Consider the following 18,953-nt stretch of genomic DNA (forward strand, 5'->3'; position numbering starts at 1 on the left):
AACCCAACGTCCACATTTCCAAATTTGCACACACTAATTACGTTCTCCTCTTCAGCCCCATTTCCCTGTCTCTGCTGTTGAAACCAACATGCTCCCAGGAGTCTTGGCTTAATGACCTAATATGAGCATGCTGTTCGACCCACACAAGCATGGAACCCCATCTCCTCTCCTCCGTCTATCAGCATGTGACCAAGGCAGGTTACTAACCTCTGTAAATCTCAGCTTTCTTCTCTGTCAAACCAACGATAACACCAGTGATGTATAAATTCAGTCCTCTGGCTTTCACTGAGTTCCCTAATATGTCTCTGCAGCCTATCAGTTACAAGGAATGTACTAACACTTATCAATGCAGTCAGGATGCGTGTGTGCTTGCTAAGTTGCTTCAGTCATGTCTGACTCTGTGTGACCCTATGGACTGTAGTCCCCCAGGCTCCTGTCCATGGGGATTCTCCAGGCAAGAATACTTGAGTGGGTTGCCATGCCCTTCTCCAGGGGATATTCCCAACCCAGGGATCAAACCCAGGTCTCCTGCATTGCTGACAGATTCTTTACCATCTGAGTAATCAGCAGGAAAGCCCAAGAATACTGGGGTGGGTAGGCTATCCCTTCTTCAGGGGAACTTCCCAACCCAGGAATCGAACCAGGGTCTCCTGCACTGGCAGGCAGGTTCTTGACCACTATCACCACCTTGGAAGCCCCAAATAGACTGTGGTTACTGCTGTATGGGGGGCTTTCTTTGTGTTCCCCTTACCTGGAAAGTACTCCCCTCCCACTTACTGATATCCAATTCCTCTATGCAGCTTGATTAATTCCCTCCAGAAAGTTTTCAGTAATCTGAATTCCAGTGGTTCTCTTTTCTCCAAGTTCCTACTGTACAGCCTGTACTCTTTCACGTGGCACTCCCAGAAAGGCCAGCTTCTGTTTGCATAAGCATAATGCTGAATCTATAGAAGATACTAAATAAACATCTGATGATATAATCAGTTTGTAAATGAAGAGAATCTGAAACCATACATAGCCTTGGACCAATCGGCATATGGCAGATTTGTGGCCCAAATGCTGCCAAGGCATCCTCCCATATTCTTGGCAGACATCACTAATTGACTTCAGAAAGTACCCACCCCAGATTCCCTTTCAACTCTGCCCATGGGAACTCATTACCAACCAATCCAAGATGGAATGTGAGACGAAACTGATTTGTCATCGCTTCTATAAGCACAATTGCTTTTTATTTCAGATGAGGCAAACGAGGCCCAGCTGGTTGAAATCACTCATTCTATGCAAAATAGCTTATGCTAAAGCTTAGCACTCCTATGTCTCTGTTCAGTGCACTTTCAACTTGCAGTTAACCGAAAGAAACATCTTTTTATTCAGCTACTCATTAAAGATTAAGAAATGAAGTGAATTTTCTCTCTTCTTCCCTTTCGTTGTAGGTAGATAATTCTAGTGCCAAAACAATGGCAAATGGGTGAGTCACTGGAAAACAGATTTTAGCTCAATACAGAGCTGCACCCAAACAGAGCTCTAACAAGGTGCTGTGCCAGGGTCCAAGGACAGGTCAGATGAGATACCTGAGCTGCCATTAGGTGGGAGGAACTATACTGACTGCCAACTCCTGGGCTGTGCTTCACAGAAATGAGCTCATTTCATCCTCACAGCCCTGGGAAGAAGAGCAGAGGCTCCAGTTCCAGATAAGGAGACTGTGCCCCAAGGAACTGGGTGGTTTACCCAAGATCACACTGCTGGAAAGTGGTAAAGTTGGCCTTTGTACTCAGATCTGGGAGAACCCGAAGGCCACACCCTCAACCAGTGACAAGAGATGGGAGCAGCAATGAGGTCACTGGGGTGGCTGCTGGAAAGGGGGCAGGACAGGAAAGATGGGGTGTTTCTGGAGAACGGGCGTGTCAGGCCTTTGCCTGACCTGCTCCAGGATGAGCAGGTGTCAGAAGGTGCCTCCTGAAACCTGTCTGAGCTCATCCTCACTCCAAGTTGGCCTGGGTAAGTAAGGCTTGGTCAAGATTTACAAAAACATGGGGTCATGTCCTTCTCCTGCCATAACCCCTAGAGTTGTGAGTCTTAGAGCGTGGTACAAAACCAAGCAGGTGTAGTTGTACAGAATTTTAAATCAAGAAGAGGTCCAACTTGAGATGATCTCACTGGCTCTGATGCACAAGTGAGGAAACCATGGTCTAAGAGTGGGAGGCAGGGCCTGGGTGGGAACACAGATTTCTGGTGCTCATCCCAGATCATCCCCAGGGACGGCGTTTCATTTTGCTCAGACAAAAGGTGCTGCTCACACTTTGGGCACCAGGCTACTGAAGAATGATCTTCCTTACAATCTTCGTTTTTCAAACTATTTTTAAAACCACCAAGATATGAGATTATCAAGCTTCTCTGTAGATAGAGTGATTAAAATGAAACTTTGGGATATTATCGACTAACTAAAGACTCCTTGAAATTTCTGATTCCCTGGTTTGAGATAGAAAGGTCTGAAGCCAAGTTACTTTTTTCCCTAATAAATTTTATTTTTATTATAAAAGACGATTTAATCCTTAAATAAGAATGTAACATCAAGTAGAAGTAAAAAAAAAAAAAAAAACTAAGCCATTAAATGAAAAGCCACGGTCTCTCCATCTAATGAAAGTTTTATTTATATTTTGGTCTGTTTCACTTTTAATCTTTTAATTCCTGAATTTGTAATTTTACAAAGTTACAATTGTATATTGTTTACTATTTCAGTGTGTCTTTTGTCACCTACTGTCACTTTATGTATACTGTATGTTACTTCATACGATTAAAAACAATGTTTAAAATGTCAAATGATGTATGGTAACCCTTCTGTGACTCATTGGTCTGAGGCCCAAATACAGAAAAGAAAACAAAGGTAACAATATTTTCCATGTCTCACTTCAACAAAAACAGAGCCCAGACTTACCCACAGAAAAGGTCACTGTTTAACACAGTTTGAGATGTCCTTTTTTGAGCCAGTTATCAGGCTGTACAATAAAATGACATCTCTCCTAGAAGCCGCCTTTCCTTGCAAAGAATGAGAAAATGAATATGATGAAGTCTGGAAAGCAGGGATTTCAGACCTTCCTGAAAGCACAGGGCTCTACACAGAGGGACTAAGAATCAGGGAGGCCCAAGGTTAGAGCCAAGTGCAGGATTCATTTAAGAGATTCAGGAGGGTCATCCAGCTCAGCCAATTCACGTTTGGCCAAGACTGCTGGGAACTGAAAGGATTACCATCTGACAGATGTTCAGCGCCCTGAATGAAATGAGTTGGTCTCATTCCAGTTTCTAAAGAACAGGCTTGCACATCACCAAAGAAAAGAGGGAAAGTCAACTCTTATAGTTGGCACTCATTAACATCTTCCCTGGCAGGCTCAGCAGAAAGGCCAAGAGTTCAGAGGCTGTGGAGGGGGCAGGCTGGCCCTGGAACAGAGGGGGACACACTGACAAGCCCTTGTGAAACCACAGTTCTCACATCAGTGCCCATAACCTCCGCACTCCACACCCTGACACATGCCTAGGTGGGTGTAATCTAAAGACGGTTATGTTTGAGTCCTCAAACCTGTTGGAAAATCCAGAAAGGAAACAATCAGCAGCAGCCCCTTTACCAACAAAAAATTAAAATAAAATACACTGCTAGCTGCATTTCCAGTTCAAATCCTGCCCCGTCCATGAAATTCTCCCTTTCTCTGACTAGATTTCTTTTGGTACTCATATCTATATTACCTGGTAGGCACTCTGTCTAACAGTGTTATTTAAGTGATACTATAGCTTGGCACTGGAGAAGGAAATGGCAACCCACTCCAGTGCTCTTGCCTGGAGAATCCCAGGGATGGCGGAGCCTGGTAGGCTGCCACCTATGGGGTCGCACAGAGTCGGACACGACTGAAGCGACTTAGCAGCAGCAGCAGCATAGCTTGGCACGGCTTCCCTGGTGGCTCAGTGGTAAAGTGTCTGCCAGCAATGCAGGAGACGTGGGTTCGGTCTCTGGGTGGGAAAGAGGCCCTGGAGGAGGGCATAGCAACTCATTCCAGTATTCTTGCAGGGAAAAATCCCATGGACAGAAGAGTCGGGTGGGTTACTGTCCACGAGGTCATAAAGAGTCAGACACGACTGAAATGACTGAGCACATCCATACATAGCTTGGCACATCTAGACAAATACCTGAGATACTGTTCTGGAAGAAATAGCCTCCTTTTAAACTGTGATACCACCTAAGAAACTCCAGAAACTTTCTGTTCCCATTTAGACCCCAGAGAGAAGAAGCCTCAGAGTCCATTGTAAGAGCCTAGCTTATCAAGCCCAGGTCATCCACCTAGTAAGTGTTCAAAGTATCATCCAACCCTCATCCCATCACTTCCTTATGTTTATCCACTCTTCTTTCCTTATTCTCCAATCTCTTCCTCTATTCTCCAACCAACCCTTCTTGCTTTCATTACACACCCTGCAATTCTTCACTCCGTTCCCCTGAACAAATAACTGCCTTCCACCAGGAATATTCTTGTCCCTTCCTTCAGCCAACCCACTGTCATAACCATCTCCTCAAAGATCTGGCTTAGAGCTATCTAATTAGCATTAGCCTTCTCAGACCAAACACACATTGGGCATATTTGGTGTCGTACCATGTATTATATTCTCTGTGTTTTTAGTATCTTATCTGATCACCAGGTTGAAGTTTCCAGTTCAAGGCTATGATTATCAATGTTTTCCCCCACTGTGGTGTAAATCAATGCTTTACACATGGCAGATGTTCCATAAATATTTGTGAACTAAAAGGAAGGCGATTTTCAAAATGTTCAATAAACATATGCTAATACAGAAATGATTTTTATTAAAACAGAGCTAGTTTGTGGGTCCACTTTTCAAACACAATAAATTGATGATAGAGGCAAGTGCTATGGGCTGAATGCTTGTTGTTGTTCAGTCACCAAGTCATATCCAACTCTTTGCAACCCCATAAACTGCAGCATGCCAGGCCTCCCTGTCCCTCACCATCAACCGGAGTTTGCCCAAGTTCATGTCCATTGAATCGGTGATGCCACCCAAACATTTCATCCTCTGTTGCCCTCTTCTTCTGCCTTCAATCTTTCCCAGCATCAGGGTCTTTTCTAATGAGTTGGCTCTTTGCATCAGGTGGTCAAAGTATTGAAGCATCAGCTTCAGCATCAGTCCTTCCAATGAATATTCAGGGTCAATGTCCTTTAGGATTGACTAGTTTGATCTCCTTGCAGTTCAAGGGACTCTCAAGAGTCTTCTCCAACACCACAGTTCAAAAGCATCAATTCTTCGGTGCTCAGCCTTCTTTACGGTCAAACTCTCACATCTATACATGACTACTGGAAAGACCATAGCTTTGACTAGATGGCCTTTCGTCGGCAAAGTGATGTCTTTGCTCTTCATTACATTGTCTAGGTTTGTCATAGCTTTCCTTCCAAGAAGTAAGCGTCTTTTAATTTCATGACTGCAGCCACTATCTGCAGTGATTTTGGACCCCAAGAAAATAAAGTCTCTCACTGTTTCCACTGTTTTCCTGTTTATTTGCTGTGAAGTGACGGAACCAGATGCCATGATCTTAGTTTTTTTAATGTTGAGTTTTAAGCCAGCTTTTTCACCCTCCTCTTTCACCCTCATCAAGAGGCTCTTTAGTTCCTCTTTGCTTTCTGCCATTAGAGTGGTATCATCTGCATATCTGAGGTTGTTGATGTTTCTCCCGGCAATCTTGATTCCAGCTTGTGTCCGCCTAAATTCATATATTGAAATCTTAACCCCCATTGTAATGGGGTTAGGATGTTGGGTCTTTGGAAAGCGATTAGGTCATAAGGGCTCCCCTCATGGGTGGGATTAGTGCTCTCATAAAAGAGACTCCAGAGAGACCCCTCACACCTTCCACCAGAGAAAAGATAGCCACCTGTGAACCAGAAAGGGAGCTTGCCTGGGAAAGAGAATTGGCCAGTGCCATGGTCTTGGACTTCCCAGCCTCTGGAGCTGTGAGAAATAAACATGTAACGCTTATAAGCCACTCAGTTTATAGTATTTCTGTCAGAGCAGTCCCAATGGACTAACACAGTAAGTAAAAGAGTGATAAGTGAAAAAGCTAGCTGGCTGTCACATCTTAGCCTCTGTTACTCCTACCGCTTCCTGACTACTGTAACAGGAGCCAGCTAGCATTTAGTGAGTGCATCCTCTTTGCTAAGCACCATGTATACTTTATGACATTTAACCTTCAGAGGTAGAAGCTGCTGTGCTGTCATGTTCAACTCTTTGTGACCCTCTGGACTGTAGCCCACCAGGCTCCTCTGTCCACGGAATTCTCCTGGCAAGAATACTGGAATGAGTTGCCATGCCCACCTCCAGGGGATCTTCCCAACTCAGGGGTCGAACCCAGATCACTTAAGTCTCCTGCATTGAAGGAGGATTCTTTACCACTGAGCTAGCAGGGGAGTCCAAGAAAAGAGATAGCCCAATGTGGGGCTCGAATCCACTACCCTGAGATTAAGAGTCTCATGCTCTACCGACTGAGTCAGCCAGGCTCTTTTATTAGCGTTTGCAGAGGAGACAGCTACAGCTACAGCTAAGTCGCTTCAGTCATGTCTGACTATGTGCAACCCCATAGACAGCAGCCCACCAGGCTCCTCTGTCCCTGGGATTCTCCAGGCAAGAATACTGGAGTTGCCATTTCCTTCTCCAACTCATGCATGCATGCTAAGTCGCTTCCGTTGTGTCCGACTCTATGCAAGCTGAGGCTTAAAAGAGGCAAGCAATTGGCTCAGAATCACATTTTTAAGTGAAAAGTCGGCTTCTTAAAACAGATCTGTCTGATTTAAACAATTGTGGATACTGAACTAAGAGGAAAGGATGGGAAGAAGTGGGAGGAAAGTACATGCAAAAGCAAATCATTTAGAGATGTTTTGCAGAACGCCATTCAGCCAGCTCTTCTGAGCTGTAGTGGCTGCAAGGCCATGTGCCCAACCCTCCCTTAGGATCCAGGAAGGCACACACTTCCTGTGAGGTGGGGGTGGGTAGCTGCTGATGGCTCCCAGCTAAGCCCCAACCTGGGAACTACCAGTGGCAGAAGGGAGTTGCCTCACCCCCCATACAGCCCCACTCATGACTAGTGGGGTACAGGGGTGCAAAAATCCAGTGCCTTGCCTCATCTGGGGACAGCTTTGAAGGGCCACCCCAGATTGAGCAGTCCCCACGGCATCGGCCAAGGCCTATGGTGGTGATTTAATCACTCAGTTGTGTCTGACTTTTGCAACCCCACGGACTGTAGCCTGCCAGGCTCCTCTATCCATGGGATTTCCCAGGCAAAAATTCTGAAGTGGGTTGCCATGCCTTCCTCCAGGGGATCTTCCTGACCTTTTCTATAAATACAATACCCCAGCTCAGCATCTCCAACTCTCCAATTCTGTCTTCCTCTCTTAATTTTGTTATTCCTGAGAGCACCCAAAAAATTCCCCTGCAGGCACATCTCTGCCACTGCACCTATTTGCTGGGAATTGCCTGAAGACACTAGCCAATCCTGAGAAAGCAGCAGTCGGGGTCACAGCCTGTGCTTAGACCTAAGAGCAGGAGAGGGATGCTGGAAGAGTGCATGCACATCTCCCCATCCAGTGTTCCTGGGGAAGCCCTGTGACTCAGGCAGAGCTTGAATCTGTGTCCTTCATCCTAATGTTCCCTTGGGCTCCGATCAGTGGACTTCCCTATCCCTTTCTCCCATCAAGCACCAAGGAAAGAATTTAAAACAAAAGAAGAAATTCCACTTATTCATTTATCTACCCTGCAGTCCATGGAGTCACAAAGAGCTGGGCATGACTTAGTGACTGAACAATAACAACTCAGTTTGAACATATATTTGAGCATCTATAGTGCTAAGCGGGCTACGAGCTGGGTAGAAGAGGGATTATTTTAGATTGTAGGCTGTCACCTTAGCCCTCCGGAACCAGCCTCAGTGGTTGATTCCACTGACCTCTGAGACTTTCACCATCCATCTGTGTCCCAGGTCCCCAGAGGCTGCACCAATTTTATGCTGATTCTATAAGGTCACTGGCAGTTGATGAATTGTCACACTGCAGCAGGAGAAAGTGGGGCTTCCCTTGTGGCTCAGATGATAAAGAATCTGCCTGCAATGTGGGAGAGCCAGGTCCAATCCCTGGGCCAGGAAGATCCCCTGGAGAAGGGAATAGCTACCCACTCCAGTATTCTTGCCTGGAAAATCCCATGGACAGAGGAGCCTGCCGGGCTACAGTCCATGGGTTCGCCAAGAGTGGGACAGGACTGAGTGATTAACAATTTCATTTTCCCAACAGGAGAAGCTACCTAGTGGTTGTGTCCCCACCCCACCTCTGCCACTCCCCCAGGATGAAGTAAAATCTAGAGGCTTTTTATATGAAGTTCACTTCACCAGAAAAACAAAGTAAGCAATCAGTTCCTCTTCTGCTCAACTGGAAAGCACACTAAAAGCTTTTTCAAAGACACTAGATGATGGCTCAGAAGAGGCAGAGCCTTTTAAATCCAGTCTTTCCTGCTGTTCAGCAAAGGTATATTTATTTTGGAACAAGTCCATCATAAAGGGCACACAGGAAAAATTCACAGTGGGTGGAGGTTTGGAGGGTATCTACTCTCTGTCTGAAAGATTCATGTCTGCTGAAGAGGGAAAAATATGGAAGATGTTGTTTCTCATCTTCTCATGGATCAAGAAGGAACACTGGGACTGCTGCTCGGCTTGTCAAGGGGAATATGTACAGCTAGGAGGCAGCAGGCTCAGTGGCAACACAAGACACTGGAGACTAAAGGACAAAGAACTTAAATTGTTGATCACTACTGTTAATCTTGTGAAGAATCCCTGTATAAACCACTTAATCTTTTCTTAGACTTCAGTTTGTTTGCAATGAACACAGAAGATTGTTTCACAGTTTGCTATGCAGAATAATTAATAAAACACACAAAACTGTCTATCCTACACTGCTCATCAATAATTCCTAAAAATAATATAAACTCTTCCATTGGCAATACAAATGTAGCTTTTAAAATTCAATAGACACGTTTCCATTAAAAAGCTAAGATTTTAAGTACTTTCATGAGAATTCTTAACACATACAGATATATACCAGGGGAAACTACAGATAGAAAATAGGGTGAAGTCTGACTTACCAGTGATGATGAAAGGAGCCTTCAGGTGTAACCTAGAGCTCTGGGATAATTTACCTGGATATACTGCCACAGATGACGGAGCACGGTTCCGTGTTGTGCAAGTACTGGATGGCTTTAGATGTTCCTATTAATACACTGATTCGAATGTGCCAAGAGAGTGGAGCTGTGTTACCCTGAAAAGACAACAGTGGTTGGTTTTGTTGTATTTTCTGAATAAAAACCATGTTTGTATTCACTACCTAGGTGAATGCCAGAATAAACTCTAATGATAAAATGGGGAGAGGTGGGTGAATCAATGTTTTAGTTAACCATAACCTATTTTCAATTCAAGATGGGTTTTTCTCTACTACCCATGCTGGTTCTAGGTCCCTTTATAGGCAATGAAAATACCCAATAATTTTAATGTCATATAAATTGAAATATGGCTCATAAGATAACTATGCTTAAAATTTCACTGCATAAGATTTTTAGATTATTTGTGGCACAACAGTGTGGGTAATTCAGAATAATCTGTTTTTATTCTCATGCAGTCCATGGGGTTGCGAAGAGTTGGACACGACTGAGTGACTTCACTTTCACTTTTCACTTTCATGCACTGGAGAAGGAAATGGCAACCCATTCCAGTATTCTTGCCTAGAGAATCCCAGGGAAGGCAAAGCCTGGTGGGCTGCTGTCTATGGGGTCACACAGAGTTGGACATGACTGAAGCGACTTAGCAGCAGCAGCAGCATTCTCATCTTAACTGCAATTTTACAAATTTGGAATCCGTTTTTTTTAACTTATCTTTCAAAAACATCATAAGAGAAACCATGGCATTTATTCAACCTCCTTCTTTTTAAGTGATATAGGTATCACTTTTATGTCTACCCTTCATATTGAATGGTACTTTGCATAAAGTTATGCAAATAAAAATTACCTGAGAAATAATGGTAGTTAACATAAACTCATTTGAGACATGGTAACAATGAGGAGTGAGGACCCAGCAACTCTTTTGGCCACCATTTTGCACAACACACAACAACTCGGGTATTTATGCACCCTTCTAAGAGTAATAAATTAATTCATGGAGAAGTCCTCTATTTCCTTGGGAAACCCACTGTTGGCGTCCCCTCACATGAACACATGTTGGCCTCCTGATTGTCTCAGAAGGTTTCAGCAGCTCCCCCAGGGCTTAGAGGGTCAGAATATCAGGCAGAGTGATGGATATGACTTACTACACACTGTAATCTGTCAAAAAGTGATCCATTTCTCATATATGGATAAACCAGGCAAAACTTCTCACTCTCTGTAAAATATGCAGTCAACTCCAGTATGTTCGGATGACAGAACCTTGAAACAAAAGATTTTTTAAATCTATCAAACTGGTTATTCAAATAGGAAATGAACAACACTCTGTTTGGGGGGTGGTGCTGGGAGAAATATCAATAACCTCAGATACGCAGATGATACCACCCTTATGGCAGAAAGTGAAGAGGAACTCAAAAGCTTCTTGAGGAAAGTGAAAGAGGAGAGTGAAAAGGTTGGCTTGAAGGTCAACATTCAGAAAACTAAGATCATGCCATCTGGTCCCATCACTTCATGGGAAATAGATGGGGAAACAGTGGCAGACTTCATTTTTTTGGGCTCCAAAATCACTGCGGATGCTGACTGTAGCCATGAAATTAAAAGACACTTACTCCTTGGAAGGAAAGTTATGACCAACCTAGATAGCATATTGAAAAGCAGAGACATTACTTTGCCAACAAAGGTCCGTCTAGTCAAGGCTATGGTTTTTCCAGTGGTCATGTATGGATGTGAGAGTTGGACTGTGAAGAAGGCTGACCGCCGAAGAATCGATGCTTTTGAACTGTGGTGTTGGAGAAGACTCTTGAGAGTCTTGGACTGCAAGGAGATCCAACCAGTCCATTCTAAAGGAGATCAATCCTGGGTGTTCATTGGAAGGACTGATGAAGCTGAAACTCGATACTTTGGCCACCTCATGCGACGAGTTGACTCACTGGAAAAGACTCTGATGCTGGGAAGGACTGGGGGCGGGAGGAGAAGGGGACCACAGAGAATGAGATGGCTGGATGGCATCACCAACTCTGTGGACATGAGTTTGAGTGAACTCCGGGAGTTGGTGATGGACAGGGAGGCCTGGCGTGCTGTGATTCATGGAGTCACAAAGAGTCGGACACGACTGAGCGACTGAACTGAATTGACCTGAACTGAAGGTGGGCTGTGGGACAGGCGTAAAGGAGAATATAAATTTGGCCAAGGGAGAGGGAATTTCACTGGACACATGACAGTTTTCCTTCCAAATTGGCTTAAAGTATTCTAACAAATGGGCTTCCCAGGTGGTGCTAGTGGTTAAGAACCCATTTGTCAGTACAGGAGACATAAAAGACATGGGTTCAGGAAGATCCCCTGAAGGAGGGCACAGCAACCCACTCCAGTACTCTTGCCTGGAGAATCCCATGGACAGAGGAGCCTGGTGGGCTACAGTCTGTAGGGTCGCAAAGAGTTGGATACAACTGAAGTGACTTACCACACACACATGCACACATTCTAACGAATACTAGCTAATATCCAAATATGACAGAAATGTTCAGAAATGAGAGTTCTTAAGATCTGGGGTGTTGGCAGCTTTATAATATAGAATACAATATTCGATATTAACTTATTTTTATCAACATGAAGCCCAATATAACTTACTTTTTATGTAAATAAATATAATGCAAATGAAATGCAACTAAAATCACCAGAATAGAAGAGTACGGAAGACTGTTTTCATTTATCCATTTACTGAATGCTACTGTGTCAGGGACTAAAGTACTAGGCACCAAGTCACACAATTAAGAGACATCCAATGCCTTCATGAAGTTTGTATTGTTACCTAAGATCCATGTGACTAGTAAAATCTGACGTTGAAAAACACACCACTGATTTTTAAATAACAGAATTCTATGTCCGTATCATATACATTTTTCATGTTCCTTTTTAAACTATTTCTGGAGGGCATGTGTCATCACAGTGAAAACCAATGTAACCCATGTAACAGCTATGAAGTAAAAAGCATGTGAAAGTCACACTTACTGTGAACTCAGTTCAACAATTATTTACTGAACACCTTTTATGTCTTAGGCAAGCTTTATTGTTGTTGTTTGGTTGCTAAGTTGTGTCTGCATGTGTTTTGCGAACCTATGAACTGTAGTCCGCCAGGCTCCTTAAGGCATGCTTGGGGATATTAAAACAAATAAAGCTATTTAAAAAAAAAAAAACTGGTGCTATATATAAAGTCCTATTATTCATTTCTTCAGTTGTAAAGCTTACCTATGAAACATATGTGTATACACACACATCTACATAATACATGCAAATATACTCTTGGGCTTTCCTGGTGGCTCAGACAGTAAAGAATCCGCCTGCAATGCAGGAGACCTGGGTTCGATCCCTGGGTTGGGAAGATCCCCTGAAGGAGGGTACAGCAACCCACTCCAGTATTCTTGCCTGGAGAATTCCATGGACAGAGGAGCCTGACAGGCTACAGTCCATGGGGACGCTAAACAGTTGGATATGACTGAGCAACTAAGCACACATATATCCCTTCTGAGTCCCTCTGTTCTTACTTCAAGAAAGGGAGTGTGGGTATGTGTATGGTGTGTACATAAACACATACACAATCCACTAAGTAGTTCCATACTTAATATTATAACAAAAAAAAAAAACTCATGCTCAGGTCTCAGCTTAGATTTTACTTTTTCCAAGATGTCTACTCTGCCACCCACCCCACCCACAAATTAGCATTTCCTCCTCCCTCAGCACTCTGTGTGTGTGAGCATGCTTGGTCACGTCCAACTCTTTTGTGACCCCATGGACTGTAACCCACCAGGCTCCTCTGTCCATGGGATTTCCCAGGCAAGAATACTGGAGTAGGTTGCCACTTCCTTCTCCAGGGGATTTTTCCCAACCCCAGGGATTTAATCCATGTCCCCTGCACTGCAGGCAGATTCTTTACCACTGAGCCACCAGGGAAGTCCTCAGCACTCTGTACCTGCTTCTTATTTAACTTACTGAAACTATCTGTTGTTTGTGCACTTCTCTCCTAATTCCACTCCAGACAGTATGTTCTAATGCCTCCAATTTATTCACCAGTAAAAGTCTAAGAGGAGAAAGGGTGAGTATGATTTAGGAAATAAGTTAGATCGTGCAAAAAAAAAAAAAGTAGCATCTACCTCAGTTTCCTCATCTACACTCACCTCAGGCCTGTTGTGAGGATTAAAGAATGAATACACATGAAGCACCTGGTATAGGGTTAAAACTAAGGAAATATTAGCAACCTAAATGATAATGATGGCGTACCAGAAACATCCAATGCCATAATGTTGTTAATTCTCTCTAAAGTAATACATAAATGCCTCAGCAGAATAAATCCAAATGGATCAGGTATATAAGTGAAAATATAAAGGTACTTGAAAAAAATGGTAAAATTATTTTAAAACCTCTCAGTTGAAGAGGTCTTTAAACTATAATATAAAACTTAGAAAGCATAAAAGAAGATATAGATTAAATTCAACTACATGAGAACCATCTCCAAATGGCAAAAAACTAGAATAAGCAACAACAAATGAAAATGGGGTAAAATTAATTATTTGTATCTTAAAACATAAAAACAAGGCTAATTTTCTCTACTGTATGAAATGCTCTGACAAACAATTAAGAAAAAAACCCAACAGTCTAGTTAGTGGGAATGTAAATTGATACAGTTTCTATGGAGAACAGTATGAAGATTTCTTTAAAAACTAGGAATAAAACTACCATATGGTCCAGCAATCCCACTACTGGGCATATACCCTGAGCAAACCCCAATTCTAAAAGACACATGTACTCCAATGTTCACTGCAGCACTATTTACAATAGCCAGGACATGGAAGCAACCTAGATAAATGAATAAAGAAGTTGTGGTAATAAAAAAAAGAAGAAGAAGTTGTGGTACATATATACAATGGAATATTACTCAGCCATAAAATGTAATGAACGAGTCGGTTGCAGTGAGGTGGATGAAGCTAGAGCCTGTTATACAGAGTGAAGTAAGTCAGAAAGACAAACACAAATATCATATATTAACACATATGAAAGTGAAGGATATCTAGAAAAATGGTACTGATGCACCTATCTTCAGGGCAGTAATAGAGATGCAGACGCAGAGAACAGACTTGTGGACACTTGCTGGGGAAGGAAAGGATGGGGTAAACTGAGAGAATAGCATTGAGACATATACATTACCATATTAAAATAGATAGCCAGCGGGAATTTGCTGTAGGACGCAGGGAGCTCAACCTCCCTCTAGTTACAACCTAGAGGGGTCAGATGAGGTGGGAGGTGGGAGGGGAGTTCAAGAGGGAAGGGACATATGTATATGTATGGCTGATTAATGTTGTATGGCAGAAACCAACACAGTATTGTAAAGCAATTATCCTCCAATCAAAAACAGATTAAAAAAAATCCAACAGTCTAATAAAAAATGGGCAAAGATATTTCATAGAAAAGGAAATAAATCTCTTTATATGTGAAAAGATTCTTTCATCATAGAAAAAGAAATTTAAACTACACTGAAAAACTATGTCCACTTAGCAGATCAGAAAAAAATGATAAAAGAATAAATGCTATATTGGCAAGAATATGGGGAACCAGGCACTCTTACATATGACTGATGTTAAGTGTAAACTAGTATAGTTTCTGCTGCTGCTGCTGCTGCTAAGTCACTTCAGTCGTGTCCGACTCTGTGCGACCCCATAGACGCAGCCAACCAGGCTCCACCGTCCTGGGATTCTCCAGGCAAGAACACTGGAGTGGGTTGCCATTTCCTTCTCCAATGTGTGAAAGTGAACAGTGAAAGTGAAGTCACTCAGTCGTGTCCGACTAGTAGCGACCCCATGGACTGCAGCCCACCAGGCTCCTCTGTCCATGCGATTTTCTAGGCAAGAGTACTGGAGCAGCTTGCCATTGCCTTCTCCGGGTATAGTTTCTACTGAAAGACAATTTGGTGGCATGGAACATGACCCTATAAATTTATTTATATGAAGTTTTCTCAGATATACTTCAACACATACAAAATAACAATATACAGGGTTTTCTCATTGCAGCATTATTTTAAGTAAAAGATTAGGAAAATCTAAAAATCCATTGATGGGAAAAGGGTTAATTACACTATAACACAGGCACACAAAAGTGTATGTGAAAGTCACTCAGTCGTGTCTGAGTTTTTGCAACCCCACAAACTATACAGTCCATGGAATTCTTCAGGACAGAATACTGGAGTGGGTAGCCTTTTCCTTCTCCAGGGGATCTTCCCAACCCAGGGATTGAACCCAGGTCTCCCGTATTGCAGGCGGATTCTTTACCAGATGAGGCACAAGGGAAGCCCCAACATACTGAAGTGGGTAGCCTATCCCTTCTCCAGGGGATCTTCCCAACCGAGGAACTGAACTGAAGTCTCCAGCATTGCAGGCGGATTTTTTTACCAACTGAGCTATCAGGGAAGCCCCAGCACACAATGGAATATTAAAATAAGCAAAGTGAACAATGTGTGTATGCTGCCTCCTGTGTGAGAAGAGGAAAGTAAGAAAACAAAATACACATATGCTTACAAATAAGATATTTCTGGAAAGATATATAGGAAACTGATAACACTGTTGCCTCTGGGAAAAGTGGCTGGGTGGCTGGATGAGAACATGGAAGACAATCTCTTCTTGGCTTACCCTTCTGCCCTTTTGGAATTCTGGAGTGTCTGAATTTATTATTTATTCATAAGCAAAGAAATACAGCTTAAATATAAAAACTTTCTCATTACAATTTTGGTTTTAGTTTTTTTGTTGACTAAATGATATATTAAGTTTTTCTGCTTAGCCTCTAACATTTTGATTTCTGGTCTTGGGTATAAAAGGAGAAGGATTTAGGATAATACCTCCCTCCCCTGAATTCACATATTGGTTTAGAAAACATCTGAAAAGAACATTTTCTATTTGTAAAGGGTGATGACTGAACTCTATAGGGTTAGGGGCCTTCGATGAAGCAGGCTGCACAGCTGCAGGTATGAATATATATGAAAATGAAGTCATTTTAGTTTGCCTCTAAGGACTTTCAGGCTCGTGAATGAATTCCCAGAAAATAATATGCACATCAAAAGCACTTGATTTCTTTGTCTAAACTCTCTTCCAGAAGAGGTTTATATTGATGAAACAGTTTCTTGACTGGAATGTCTCTTAAGAAAGAGGAGCAATGGTAAAATATATACAATTCTAATGTTCTAAGAATCATTTTACATTCAGTCATGTTAGTCACACATGATTTAATCCACTTCCTTGTGACAGTTTCTTGTTAAAATATGCTCAAGTGAATTATGTAAATAGTCTATTTTTAAACATATTCCAAAGAATATACTAAAGCAGATGTCAAAAATTTACCCAGTGTTCTAACCTCCAACCCGCACTTATTAAATGCCAACCATGCCAAGCTCTGTGCTGTAGAATCAAAGATGAACAGAGATGAAAACCAGGCACAAGGGGAGAAATTTCAAGCAATATACTCACAGTAGTAAAACTTCAAGCTCAGACAAAAACCTCTTCCATTGTTTCTTACATTGCATCTTCTCCCCCTAAATACAGAAAAACAAGAAGAAAAAAAATAAGGAAAGGATCTATTTCTGGTACTCTTAACCTAGGGTCTATGAAATCAGATACTTTTTGGTAAAAATGCATATGAACGTTTTTCTGAGGAGAAGATCCTTAGCTTGTATCAGTCTTTCAAAAACCCATTAACGCCAAAACAGATTTAGAACCACTGCTTCTGAATTGGGCTTCCCTTGTGGCTCAGCTGGTAAAAAAAGCTGCCCGCAATGCAGGAGACCTGGGTTCAGTTCCTGGGTTGGGAAGATCCCCTGGAGAAGGGAAAGGCTACCCACTCCAGTATCCTAGCCTGGAGAATTCCACGGACTGTATAGTCTCTGGGGTCACAAAGAGTCGGACACGACTGAGTGATGTATCAGATTGCTACATTTTATATTTAAACCCTTTCACTGTATTTTGGACACATTTACATAAATTCAAAAATACTTTATGTAGTCAAAGAAAGTCTCATGACAGAAACTCCCCACTTGATCTCAAAGAATCCAGGTTGTGATCCTACTTAGAAGTGATTTCAATAATTTGGGATTCATGACTTGGGTCACTTGGCTGTTGGTTTAAGTTTACCTTTGTATTAATTTTGAAAAAATAGGTCCACTAGGAAAATGAAAAATTTAACTCTTTACTTCAAAAAAGCTTCAGAAGCTAGCCCAGTGCCTGACATATGGACAAATTAATGAATTCAGTAATATTATCTGGAGGACTTCTGTACCTGGCACTGTCTTTGATGGCTTCTTACATCTTACAGCGTTGCATGTCTCTCAAATGCCTAACTTCTCCCATGAAAGGATTAAAGAGTGTTCCAGTTACCATACGTAAATTGCTAGAAAGGGCAGAGTTTTTAGAGTTCTCTGTCCTTAGGAACAAAGGGAGAGAAAGTCAACAGGAATCCTGGAAGCTATTTTCTAAGTTAACCCAAGAAGTCAGAAACAATAAACTCAGCTAACAAATCATTTTCAAGGATCACATTATGGGAATTTATATCTAAAAAACCTACAGTACTGAGAACCAAGTGGTCTGGGTCTCAGGCCCACCTCTAACACTCACTATTTGTGACTTATTGTCACTGAACCTCCCTGTGGTCTGAGTTTTCTTAGCCTGAAATGTGAAGGGTCAGTTTTTGTGTTCATGCTACCCTACCAGTCTTGCTGCTCAAAGTGTGTTCTGTGCAGGAGGAACACCAGATTCTCTGGGAGCTGATGGGAAATGCTGAGTCTCAGGTCACTGAGGAACCCACTGAATCACAATCTGTGCTGGACCATCCCAGGAGATTTGGATGAATCTAACACACCCAGTACATTGCCCAGCCTCAGGCCCTCTAAGAAAGGTTACTGAGGTTAAGGTCCCCATTGTTACAAAACTAAACTTCTTGTAAAAAAAAAGAAAAAAAAAGGCTCTGTGACTAAAGCTTCATTAAATTATCTCATTTTTTTCCTGATATGTGTACAGGACTTTGTTCAACCTCTAGGTCTTGGGTAACTTTGCTACCTTCTATCTTTTTACTAATAGTGAATCGCAACTAAATTCATAAAGACAGCATATGTGCTTCCTTCAATTCACCTAACAAACATTTATTGAACAATTTCTATAGGCCAGGCCCTGTAATAAGGCACTGAGATACAAACATACATAAGAGCTCTCTAAAGAAAACCATCCAGTCCACTGGGAAAGGCAGATAGAGAAGGTGATACTAAGAGATACTGCTATTTTGTTGTGGCTACAAGGAGGGGCTTCCCCAGTGCTCAGTGGTAAAGAATCTGCCTGCAATGCAGGAGTCGCAGGTTTGATCCCTGGGTCAGGAAGATTCCCTGGAGGAGGGCATGGCAACCCACTCTAGCAATCTTACCTGGAGAATCCCATGGACAGGGAAGCCTGGCAGGCTACAGTACATGGGGTCACAAAGAGTCAGACACGACTGAAGTGACATAGCACATACACAGCTGATATATATACAGCTGATTCACTCCGTTGTATAGCAGAAACTAACACAACATTGTAAAGCAATTATATTCCTTTTTTAAGGAAAAAAAACCTTCCTAGTGATTCTAACATTAGACTGGAGAATACAGGTTTCAGCCCTATCCACTTCAGTTTACACGTCTGAAATACCCTCTACCAGGTCTT

General features: G+C 42.4%; 1 protein-coding gene and 1 non-coding gene across 6 annotated transcripts in view; both read right to left on the reverse strand.

Moving 5' to 3' along the window:
• The window catches only part of IRAK3 (interleukin 1 receptor associated kinase 3), a 109,257-nt gene that overhangs the window by 16,463 nt on the left and 73,841 nt on the right, over positions 1 to 18,953 (reverse strand). For all 5 annotated transcript variants that reach the window (XM_055396153.2, XM_055396152.2, XM_055396151.2 and 2 more), the window contains exons 6-8: positions 16,737 to 16,801; positions 10,380 to 10,494; positions 9,220 to 9,338 (exon numbers count right to left, since the gene is read on the reverse strand). In XM_055396153.2, the coding sequence (XP_055252128.2) occupies positions 9,220 to 9,338; positions 10,380 to 10,494; positions 16,737 to 16,801 (299 nt within the window). The remainder of the gene's footprint in view (positions 1 to 9,219; positions 9,339 to 10,379; positions 10,495 to 16,736; positions 16,802 to 18,953) is intronic.
• TRNAK-CUU (transfer RNA lysine (anticodon CUU)) lies at positions 6,470 to 6,542 on the reverse strand. The gene has a single exon. It is a non-coding gene; the product is annotated as a tRNA-Lys (tRNA).

Source organism: Moschus berezovskii, chromosome 6, assembly GCF_049115385.1.
Source record: "Moschus berezovskii isolate FMDL1 chromosome 6, NW_MosBer_1.0, whole genome shotgun sequence".
NCBI classification, from domain to species: Eukaryota; Metazoa; Chordata; class Mammalia; order Artiodactyla; family Moschidae; genus Moschus; species Moschus berezovskii.